The following is a 10,614-nucleotide window of genomic DNA, read 5'->3' as shown; positions in this document are numbered from 1 at the left end:
ATACAGTGGAGTGCCGCGGTGGGTACGCCGGGTCCTGGCAATCCATCCCCGCTGTGTACCGGTAAGATCCCAGTTTTTCTCACACCCGATGCTGGTTAGCTGTTCGGCACTGTGTTCAGTGCAGATCCCAAGAGATCGCACCCCGATGGAGGTCGACAATGGATGCACACCAACTGCGTTTTCGGATCGTAACGCGAACGTTGCGCTCTCCGCCGTCAAGAACCGCCCGTAAGGACGAAGGGAACTGACCGGAGACACGGAAGATTAACTACCATATAGGGAAGTGGTCGTCGTCGTCGTCGTCAGGAGGGCAGCCGAAGAAGTCAAGCGCCGGCGTGTCCACTCAGCCCACACGCCACGGCGACCGCAAGATGTGAAGGCAAGCAGCGGCGACAGAAGAAAAAAAGTAAACACTTTACAACTGTTTATTTATGGCACGAATGGTGGAGCTTTTTGAGAAATTATCGATGCCTCGGCGGGGCGAAGAGGTGGCCAGTGGCCTGTCGCCCGTCACCGTGATGACTTCTGGCTGCCATTCATGGTGCTGCCGTTAGGTCATATACTCGTTTACGGTAATTAGTATGAATCCCGCACCGCACGGCCACCGCCGCCGCGGGGTATTGCGTCGCGAAATAGATTCTTCAACTCACCATTCAATCTACCGGTTCTTGGTCGCCCGAAAGCACCATCTGCCGCACCGGCATCCGACTACACGCCCGATGACACCCCAAGCCCCCAGGAAATTTATGGTGGAGGCGCCCACGATCCGCGCGCCCCCAAGAAGCGGGCGGCTTTATGCTAAACGGGCCGTGGTCGGGCTCGGTGCCCGCGAACAAATAGCCTCATGCGGGCGAAAATTAGCGAAACAACCGATCGTGTAGACCAACCCCATTCGGTGCCGGTTCACACTGTGTGTTCCTCAGGGGCCTCAGCAGTTGTAAATAAATCTTCATTAGCGTCCGGCTGATCCACGGCCCGTTTGTCAAATTAAAGCTGCTGAAGTGAGCAAATCATAATCTCTAAAATGGAACCGGGGCGAAAAAAATGGTCATAAATCACCACCGGCTGTGGCGGTTCTTATTGCCTACGAAAGATGAGACCGAATTTGCTACCGACGCGCGAGATGTGATGTGTGACGGACGAGCGGACACCCAGATTGCCAATTTTATTGCTGTACACCGGTCGTCCTTCGCTCCTCTTGCCACGATCCGTGACCGACGGTGTAAAACCATCATCGGCACCGCAATTCAAAACTCTATGCCAACAACTTTACTATCAGAGGCGTTTTTATGGCTCGATATTAAATAGCCTTTTAGCCATCGGAACGGCGATCGTTTGCGAGCATGGCGACGAACGCAAAAAGCGCGGATCTTCAAAACTCGTTCAAACGTCTCGTTCAAGATCGACCGAACCGAAAACTTCAAAACTACGTCGGGCGCCCGGGCACATTCCAGTTCCTTTTACGAGCCCAACCGACCAACCTCCCCACCAACAATGGGTAATTTACGTTGACAATTGTAGAGCAGTGCAAATAGAGACCACAAAACGCGTGGCTCGCCCGCGCACAAACTGACCAGCGAACGTGAAGCGAGTGGTTCGATCTGCAGCTTCGGCCCCGCGTTTTGTCGAACACCGAGTTTGGAGTTTTGGCGTGCAATGGGGAAGGGGTCCTTTAGTTTCCGCTTCGGCGACGACGTTTTTCCGCACATTCCGCACACAAAAGACTCGGTCGACCCACAAGGAGAGGATCAGGCGTTTGGAGATTTGGACCGATCCCAAGTGGTTTGTTATACAAATAGTTCGGTGAGCAAAAGCGCGACCGAGTGCGCGTGGGTCTTTAGATACCTTTCTTCTGTTTACAAAAGAGTGTGACCGCTAAGCACCTCCGGGGACAAAAAAAAACCGGCACCACATACGAAACACCGGGCGTCCATCGATGGGCAGGATTTTAGTGGGCCGCGACACGCTTAGTTATTGATCATTCAAGTTCACGAAAAGTTGCGTCAGAATTCGAATAATTCGTTATGAATAATTCGAAAGGAAGGAAAGGAGCGACAAAAAAAAATTTCAAATGAAACATAGAAACATCGCCCGACGATGTTAATGCATCAGCAGGTCAACTGTGGCAGCCAGAGAAACGTCAAACCGGTATCGAAAGAAAAACAACATGTGTTGAGTAAGAGCTTGTTTTGGAGCCGCTTGAAGATCGCCAAAAATGTTCCTCAAGCTATTTGCTCGCCTTTTAAAACCATCCACGCTAGGGCCCTTTACAGGTAGTTGTTCAGTGAACCGATTGTTGTGCTTCAATTTGACGAACGTTTTGATTATAGAATCAATCCAGCGCGCGGCACTTACCGGTGCTCCATGGCAGAGCGTTGCACCGTTCACGGCGACCTTCCACCGATGGAACAGCTCCAGTGCGGCCGTATCCATTGCGGACAAAATCACAACCGATGTCGTGAATAAACAGCTGGAAGCGGGAACGGAGGGCAGACTGTTCGCCGTGGTACAGCTGTGCGGTAAACAGTTCAAGATTACGGCCGGAGACATTGTTGTCGTGGAAGGTTACTGGCCACCGGAAAACGGAGACCGGTTGAGGTTGGATAAGGTGCTGCTGGCCGGCGGCACCGACTTTTCTCTCATAGGTCGGCCATTGTTGGCGCCGGGATTGGTGGATGTGCAGGCCACCATCATCGAGAAAACGCTGTCCCACACGCGGACCCACTTTCGCAAGAAGCGAAGAAAGCAGTACATGCGGATCAACTTTTACCGAACGCAGCAAACGATGATGCGCATAAATTCGATCGAAATCACGCGAAATCTAGGTGCCGATGCGGGAAAGCCAGAGTTCAATGAAGATAGATTTTTTTAAGTCCTGAAAGACACCTGAAATAGCGACAAATAAATTAACATCATAATCGATTTATCGTTCACGCATACTGCGATGAAATATTTCACAACCCTTGATTCGATTGATGATTTTCGACTCTCCTGGCAACACTGTTTTCCCACACAGCACACATTGGAAATCAAACGAAGCGTCAAAGCAAACCGCCTGATTGGTGCGAATTGAAACGGTCGTATTTTGATACTCTTCGCAGATATTTTTTTCGAACTGGTGTAGCTATTCCTAAACGCGCAATCATGTCGAATCCTATTCTACTGCGACACCTGAAGGGCCACCGTGGTAAGCTAACGGCGGTATCGTTCAATCTGGACGGTTCTCGCTTTGTCACGGCATCCACCGACTACTCTGCGATTGTGTGGGCAGTTAACGAGCAAGTCCGTTGCTTACGGTTCGAGGCGCACACGGACATAATAAACGACATCTGCTGGTCTCCGGATGGCCGCATCATAGCTTCCGCCTCGAAGGATCGCTCGGTGAAAATTTGGATTCCATCGATGCTCGGCAACTGCGACGAATTTCGTGGGCACACATCGAACATTCGGTCAGTAGATTTTGATCCAACCGGGAAAAAGCTTCTGACAGCGTCGGACGATAAAACGGTGAAACTGTGGCGAGTTACGCGGAAAAATTTCCTTTCCTCGTTCGTCGGACACACAAACTGGGTACGCTGTGCCCGGTTCTCTCCGAACGGTAAACTGATCGCCTCCTGCGCTGATGACCGCACGCTGAAACTGTTCGATCCTGTCTCCGGACAGTGCGTCCACACATTTGTCGACCAGAAGGGTGCCGGATACAAAGTTGCTTGGCATCCCGACAGCTCGCTCGTGGCAATCGCTTTGGACAACTGTCGAGTGAAAATTTATGACGTGAACATTCGGAAGCTGATCCAATACTACCGGATTTTCGACGGTCCGGTCAACGCGCTCGACTTTCACCCTTCCGGCAACTATCTGATCACGGTCAGCGAGGATGGCGTTACTAAAATCATCGACCTGCTCGAGGGCCGCCAAATATTCACTCTCACCGGTCACCGGGGTCCGGTGACGGCGGTAAAGTTTTCGAAGGATGGCAAATTTTTCGTCACCGGCAGTGAAGATCGTCATGTAAGATTGGTTTGCGTGTTGTATTTCAATTCGATACTGAGCTTGGGCTCCCGATCCCCCCGGTTTAGGTGATGCTTTGGCAGGCGAACTTGGACAGTGAATCGGCACAAAATTCCCTCTACTCAACCGATAGCAGTTGCGGAGATATGAATCCACCGATGGCCGGGCGAAAGTTTAGCTTCTTCGATCAGGACGTCAGTGGGGCGGATGCTGATGGTGCCACGCAGAACAAAGAGAACTTGCCGGACACGAGCGTGTTGGTCGATGCTTCTAAAACTGAAAACTTTAAAATATCGGACGCCGTAGAGGTTAGCGATTAAACACTGTCGCATTACCGTCCTTGTTCTCAATGCTTCTTGCTCTCCTTTATTTACTATAATCACCTTACATTTTGCTCAAATTTACCTTCCATATAATGCAAGGAAATTGTAATCAAACTGAATAAATCCTTGCCCGGGACAAATCAAACGGCAGGACTGAGCGTTAGTTTCACGAGCAAACCCTCGCCAAGCAACGACATGGCAGTACGCGAGCCAAAGGATCCGGTGGCAAATGGTCGTTCCGATTTTGAAAGACTCGTTTTGCAGCGTTTGGAAACAATCAGATTGAAATTGGACGGCATTGAAAGAAGAGTTTCGTTACTAGAAGATATAGTTTTAGATCGACAATGAATTCATTTCGTTTATGCCCGGTTCGTTATGGCCAACAAATTCGCACAGGGAAGCAAAAAGACATTTGTATTTGTAAATCTTTTTAAAATATATATATCTAAATATATCTTTGTCGACCAGAAGGGTGCCGGATACAAAGTTGCTTGGCATCCCGACAGCTCGCTCGAGGCAATCGCTTTGGACAACTGTCGAGTGAAAATTTTTGACGTGAACATTCGGAAGCTGATCCAATACTACCGGATTTTCGACGGTATTTTCGACAAGTCGAGGCTCATTTTAGGTTGCCGTTGATTGTTTGATCGGCCGTACGCTGCGTGCCGTGTCCACAAACTCCGGATAGCCGTCCTTTTCGTTTAAATATATATTCATTTCATTTCATATTCGTCCAATTCATTTAAATATATATAGATTTATTTCTTTACGTCAAAATAATGATCTCAAAAGTTGAACGGACAAAGTAAGATTAAAATAATAGCTCATCTTGATTAGTTGTTGCGCCTTATACACGCTCTTGTGATCGTTACGTTACTTTTGCACAGATCCCGCGCTCGGCTTCTCAAGTCGGAAAGATTCAGTGCCTTACCCCGATGTAGCTCGTTTCTTTACCAGTCTTTTTTATAATACCTAGCAGTTCGTCCGCCGACAGCGCCGAGGTGACGAACACCTTCTTGTTGTCCAGGTCAATCTCCACCTTTTCCACTTTTTCTAAAAAAAAACAATTTCAGCGTGATGTTTGCGAACACTGCTTCTCGGCCACGTGTATCCAAGGGCAACCGTGGCCAACTGTTGGCTATTTGCTTACCTTTCTGTTTGCCGAGGACACGCTCCACAGCCCCGGAACAGCCGGTACAAGTCATTTCCACTTGAAATTCGTGAACAGTCTGAAAATACGCCAAATTAAACATGCATAAATATTCTCTCACAGGCACAACGCAAAGGTTCTGTAAGAATGTTGGTCTTATTTTCGATGCTCTTCTTATCGCACAATGACACGGGCTCCCCGAGCTGTTGCGAAGGGCAGGCGGTTCGCAGCAGCGACGCTGAAGACGGTCAATCAGGTTTAATCTAATCTACAGCCGGGAAAATGATCACTTACCGTCATTGTGCTACTTTTCTATTGACTCGTTCGTTTGCTAGTTGTGGCCCTACTCTGTCGAGCGGTGCTGCCGTCCTGTGCTATTCCTTTTTGCTGACGTAGATGAACGAGATTTCCCCGTATGCGGATGGTGAAAGTTCACGGCGCAGTCACTTTCCGAGGTGGGTTGAAATTAAAACTAAAGCGTTCTCTCCGTGACGACACACTGCGGGACTCAATCAAGCTGGGAATACGTAAACACTAACAATTCCACACGTAATGATGCCAAGCAGGGTCATTGCCGAGTAAGCAGGGCTGTGCGGATCCCTTTTGACAGCTTGGCGCTGTCATCGAGTCTTTGTCGTTTTGGTCGTCGTTTTCGTAGCACTCATTGCGTCGTCATATCAGCATGCGAACCTTTGATACGATCCTGCGGCGTTAAAATCACTCTTCAGTGGCAAATTTATCGTAGTAAGCGTAGAGAGGAACCGAACAAGCGTAAACAATACGCCATCGTCGAATGATCTTGTTTAGTGCGACGTTGGTCAGAAATCGTCGTGTAGAACCGGGTGAAACAAACAAGTGTGCCGTGTTTCGTGCGTGTTTTGCTTTCTCGTGAGCAGTTTCCATTCGAGCGCAAGTAATATCTCCGACCCGCACCATGCTTATCACAGTGCTGGACGTAACCATGACCGAGGGTTCCACCTTCGAGGTGGCCGACGATATGGAGGTGGAGAATCTGATCGCCCTGTGCCGGATGGAATTCAACATACAGGAGAACCTGGAACTAAAGCTGTCCAGCAAGCAGGGCGTAATGCTGAACCACAGGGAAACTCTAACGCACTACGGTGTCAAGGATGGAGACTTGGTGTGGCTGCACAAAGCCGAACCGCGACCGGCCCGTCCACCGGCACCGAGTGCCACAGGTAAGCCTAGCGGCCCATTTCCCATCCGGGCGGACCTCGACCCACCGAAGACCCCCCAAATGGCTGCTCGCCTTTGTGTGATTCGAATCTCATTTTCCGATCGCCACCGTTGTGCTTGTTCTGTGAACGTGAAATGCAAAACTCACGAAGCACGAAAGGGGGTCACGCGAATCAAGGAGGAAAATAGAGTCCCCGCCTGGAGGTCTGCATCCGGCGGACGCCGCACCGCGAACAAAAGTCCAAATTTAAAATGTCTCAATACGCGCGAAACGAGTGCAATGCGCCAACACAACCAACACGCGTCGCAAGAAAGTCGTTCAAACGTTGCGCTCCCACACACCTTCAACGACATTTTTCTGAGAAAACGCCGTCACTCTTCCCGCTGGCCGCCACCGGGGGAGGATTGCTAGACGGCCAGTGCAATGAACTGCATCGGGCATTCCTTACCCCGCCAACGCCAGCGAAGACCAGCGGTGACCTTCCTTTCGTGGTACTTCCCGCCCACCCGAAGGATGACCTCAGCGTGAAATTGCGCGGTCTTCGGACGGGCGGTGCTCTGATACACGTTGGCGTTCGGCTTTTGGGTTTTTTGTTCTTTGTGCTTGTCACTGTTTACTGAACGCAACCGAGCATCAATCTTGCTCGCCACTGCGTCTTTATTTTGCACGAAATGATACACAATTTCCCAGAGTACGAAGCTGACCCCTTACTAATTGGCACCTGTTTTTGCTATGTGTTAAATTTTCATGTTACTCTATTTGAATCAAAATAACCAAATATTCGCTGTAAATCTTCCGGTAGATGCATCGAGACTGGCGAGTCTAGATTTTGGCTCCATCCAAGTACCGAGTCGATTGTCCGGTGCCGCTAGTGGTTCTGCGGCAGCCAGTGGGTCCACCGCCGGTGGCGCTGGTCCTGTGAATCCACGCCCGTCGCCCTCGGTGGGCATGGAGGACGATCCGGCCGTGGTGCGGGAGATGTTTCTTTCTAATCCGGACCAGCTGGCACTGTTGAAGCAAAACAATCCGCGACTGGCCGAGGCACTGCTTTCCGGCAACCTTGACACGTTTGCCGGCGTGATGCGCAAGCAGATTGCCGAGCGCATGGAGAAACAGCAGAAGCGACTTCGAATACTGCAGGCCAGCCCGTTCGATGCGGAAGCCCAGCGGCTGATTGCCGAGGAGATCAAACAGAAGAACATCGAAGCGAACATGGAGGCCGCGATGGAGTTCAATCCCGAAACTTTCGGCACCGTGGTGATGCTTTATATTAACTGTAAGGTCAATGGTCACCCGGTCAAGGCATTCATTGACTCGGGCGCCCAGGCAACGATCATGAGTGCGGCCGCTGCCGAGCGGTGCAACATTATGCGGCTGGTGGACACGCGCTGGGCGGGCATCGCGAAGGGTGTCGGCGTGCAGCGGATCATCGGGCGCATCCACATGGTGCAGATACAGATCGAGAACGATTTCCTCACCTCGAGCTTCTCGGTGCTGGAGGAGCAACCGATGGACATGCTGCTCGGGCTGGACATGCTCAAGCGCCATCAGTGCAACATCGATCTCAAGGGCAACGTGCTGCACATCGGCACGACCGGCACGAAGACTCCGTTCCTGGCCGAAGGAGATCTGCCCGAGTGTGCCCGGTTGACGGGCAGCCCGGAGGAAGAAAAGCGCGCCCTAAACGAGTCGACCAAACTGGCGGAGGAGCTGGCGATCAAGGAAGCGCTCACCCGAAGTGCCCAAGAAGAAGGTATTACATTTACGCGTTTGTAGCTCTCTTTGTCCGCTTCGCTCACGAGTTTGGTAACATTCGCAGCAGCGGCAAGCGGCAGCAGCAGCAGCAAACAACACAACCAGCAAACCTCAGCTTCCAGCACGGCCACGTCAACCACTACCACTCCTACCTCGGCCGCTAGTGCTCCCGTGCCGATGGAGCAAGACACAGCGGCCCCAGTGACGAACGTGCCGGTATTAGCGTCCGCGGTGACGGAGGAAATACCGCTCACGCTGCTGCCAACCGATCGTTTCACCGAGATGGACGTGGTCGAGCTGGAATCGATGGGCTTCAACCGGCAGCTGGTGCTGGACGAACTCAGGGCCGCCAACGGCGACAAAACGAAAGCGACTTCGGGACTGTTTCTGAAGCTAGGATAAACCGGAAGAACCGGATTGCCTCACAGGCTTGCATTTGCTCTTTATTTAGCCTTACCCCCTTCCTTTGTTTCCTCCAACGAGACATTCAAAGCACTATCAATCTGACTCTCCCTCACTTTTGACTCAACTGTTTGTGGCGCAAAATTATCTACGCAACAGACGGATCAAGGAGACAGCTTTCGTCAACCGCGTACCAGCTGTCGTGGCTCCGAGAGGGACAACAAACTATGAACGACTGAACTAATGTGTGTGAGTTTTTTTTCTTTTTTGAATCATGGCTCCGTTCCGGGTTGTGGGTTTAAGGGTATATAATGATTTTCATCGAGTAACAGCAGACGAAGGAATCGAAATCGTAGAATATTAATAAAGAAATGGCGCCCTGTTGCGTTGCGATAAAAAGTCCAAAAAATATGAAACGAATGAAAAGATTTTATTAAGGAAATTCGCCTGAGTTCACCAGGTCAAAGTGGGAAAAGTGAATGTGCAAAGAAAATTGCTCTCTTCTACTTGGAGGCATTCAATTTTGATTCTATCTGTTCGCGAAGAGCGTGGAATCGGGCCGGAACACTATGCAGCAGACCAACAGTATTGTTCCAACGGGTGCGACATGCGATCGCGCCAACATCCGGTTGGCTGCAAAGTCTCTGCGCAATTTCTTCCACGTTCTTGTCTTGCAAAGCATCCGCAATGTTCAGTGAGGTGCCCCCGCCGTCCTTTGGCACCGACTTGCCATACAGTGTGCCCATAGTTCCCAGTTGATTAGCCAAAGAGCGACCGCGTGACTGCACCTGTTGCAGACAGTTCTCGTAGCTCTTTACTAACTCATGGTGATCTCGGGGGCGACTACTGTTTCCTAGGGCCTCTTGAGCCGCAATCTGGTGGCGAAGATTTTGCAGCTCCGCAAGGGTAGCATCTTGTTCTGCCAGATCCTGATGCATTAGTGCCATAAGATTCGGAACAGTGTTTGGCACCCACACTACGGCATGTTCGCTCGGATTGCTGCACTGCTGGAAACTGGCAGAACCGGTCGGTAAGGTCTGTGAATAAAGGCATTATAATTAGGAATTGGTTTGATGAAATGTTTATTGGAAATAGGTCCTGTTTGCAACATACCTGTGAAATGTGAGTATCTGGAACAACCTTTACCCCGATGCTCGGATTCACAAAGCTTACGGTATACAACGCACTGCATAAGTTATCGAAGGCAACGTTCGTAACGGTTCCTTCGAAGACACCATAGTGTCCGTCCGTATCAAGGTGTGCTCTGACCGTGGCTTGCGTTTCGATGGATGGCGGCAGAACCGAGGGGAGATCACCATCTAGATATTCGAGTGTCGGTGCGCTGCGTGCGGTGCGTAATGCTTGTATGGCACGGATCTTGTTTCGCCCAACGTTTAGATACTCGCGTTGTCTTTTAAAGAACGCCGAGGAGCAGCGGCGCGGCAGATTGATGGTGGGCTCCTTGTACAATGATCTGCGGATCCTACCCCACGTTGCTCGATTCAGCTGGCGATTGCAAAGTCCGGGGTAGAAACGCTGAAGCAGAGCCTCCATTGTGTCTACTTTACACTCCCGGCCCAGTAGGCTGCGGTCCATGTCGCAATAGAACCATTCGCATATCATGTACCGATGGAGAAGCCGAAGTTTACAATTACCTCCGCCATTCGACTTAACAGCAGCATCTTTGCTGGGCTCCGATACGTTCGGTGGTTGACTCTCAACGCTTTCCACATCACCCATCACCTTCTGAATCCATCTTCCGTCGAGATGGTCCA

At 50.7% G+C, this 10,614-nt stretch overlaps 4 protein-coding genes across 4 annotated transcripts; 3 read left to right on the top strand and 1 right to left on the bottom strand.

Annotated features, from left to right (window-relative positions):
- Positions 1-2,155: 2,155 nt before the first annotated feature.
- On the top strand, positions 2,156-2,933 carry LOC131216505 (large ribosomal subunit protein bL21m). Its single transcript, XM_058211013.1, has 2 exons — positions 2,156-2,273; positions 2,331-2,933. Exons 1-2 carry the CDS (start codon positions 2,216-2,218, stop codon positions 2,870-2,872), a joined length of 600 nt encoding a protein of 199 aa, XP_058066996.1. The 5' UTR covers positions 2,156-2,215; the 3' UTR covers positions 2,873-2,933.
- A 201-nt stretch (positions 2,934-3,134) lies between these two features.
- Positions 3,135-4,537, top strand: LOC131216507 (POC1 centriolar protein homolog). Its single transcript, XM_058211016.1, has 2 exons — positions 3,135-4,011; positions 4,080-4,537. The coding sequence occupies exons 1-2, from the start codon at positions 3,145-3,147 to the stop codon at positions 4,329-4,331; spliced, it is 1,119 nt and encodes a 372-aa protein (XP_058066999.1). The 5' UTR covers positions 3,135-3,144; the 3' UTR covers positions 4,332-4,537.
- A 540-nt stretch (positions 4,538-5,077) lies between these two features.
- LOC131216675 (copper transport protein ATOX1) lies at positions 5,078-5,997 on the bottom strand. Its single transcript, XM_058211228.1, has 3 exons — positions 5,779-5,997; positions 5,485-5,563; positions 5,078-5,387 (listed from the first exon to the last, which is right to left on the bottom strand). The coding sequence occupies exons 1-3, from the start codon at positions 5,782-5,784 to the stop codon at positions 5,254-5,256; spliced, it is 219 nt and encodes a 72-aa protein (XP_058067211.1). The 5' UTR covers positions 5,785-5,997; the 3' UTR covers positions 5,078-5,253.
- A 243-nt stretch (positions 5,998-6,240) lies between these two features.
- On the top strand, positions 6,241-8,839 carry LOC131213886 (protein DDI1 homolog 2). Its single transcript, XM_058208100.1, has 3 exons — positions 6,241-6,683; positions 7,485-8,435; positions 8,502-8,839. Exons 1-3 carry the CDS (start codon positions 6,419-6,421, stop codon positions 8,837-8,839), a joined length of 1,554 nt encoding a protein of 517 aa, XP_058064083.1. The 5' UTR covers positions 6,241-6,418.
- Positions 8,840-10,614: the final 1,775 nt, after the last annotated feature.

The sequence above is a fragment of the Anopheles bellator genome, chromosome 1 (assembly GCF_943735745.2).
Source record: "Anopheles bellator chromosome 1, idAnoBellAS_SP24_06.2, whole genome shotgun sequence".
Classification (NCBI taxonomy): Eukaryota; Metazoa; Arthropoda; class Insecta; order Diptera; family Culicidae; genus Anopheles; species Anopheles bellator.
Note: the sequence above shows the minus strand (reverse complement) of the source record. Positions and strands in the feature narration are given on the sequence as shown.

What these genes read in the sequence shown, in the direction of transcription:
- LOC131216505 (XM_058211013.1), top strand. Translation starts at nt 2,216, where the DNA reads ATGTTCCTCAAGCTATTTGCTCGCCTTTTAAAACCATCCACGCTAGGG. An exon ending in CACGCTAGGGCCCTTTACAG is followed by an intron (nt 2,274 to 2,330) that starts GTAGTTGTTCAG and finishes TTTTGATTATAG; the next exon opens with AATCAATCCAGCGCGCGGCA.
- LOC131216507 (XM_058211016.1), top strand. Translation starts at nt 3,145, where the DNA reads ATGTCGAATCCTATTCTACTGCGACACCTGAAGGGCCACCGTGGTAAG. An exon ending in CCGGCAGTGAAGATCGTCAT is followed by an intron (nt 4,012 to 4,079) that starts GTAAGATTGGTT and finishes CCCCCGGTTTAG; the next exon opens with GTGATGCTTTGGCAGGCGAA.
- LOC131216675 (XM_058211228.1), bottom strand. An exon ending in TGTCCTCGGCAAACAGAAAG is followed by an intron (nt 5,388 to 5,484) that starts GTAAGCAAATAG and finishes GTTTTTTTTTAG; the next exon opens with AAAAAGTGGAAAAGGTGGAG.
- LOC131213886 (XM_058208100.1), top strand. Translation starts at nt 6,419, where the DNA reads ATGCTTATCACAGTGCTGGACGTAACCATGACCGAGGGTTCCACCTTC. An exon ending in ACCGGCACCGAGTGCCACAG is followed by an intron (nt 6,684 to 7,484) that starts GTAAGCCTAGCG and finishes ATCTTCCGGTAG; the next exon opens with ATGCATCGAGACTGGCGAGT. An exon ending in CCGAAGTGCCCAAGAAGAAG is followed by an intron (nt 8,436 to 8,501) that starts GTATTACATTTA and finishes TAACATTCGCAG; the next exon opens with CAGCGGCAAGCGGCAGCAGC.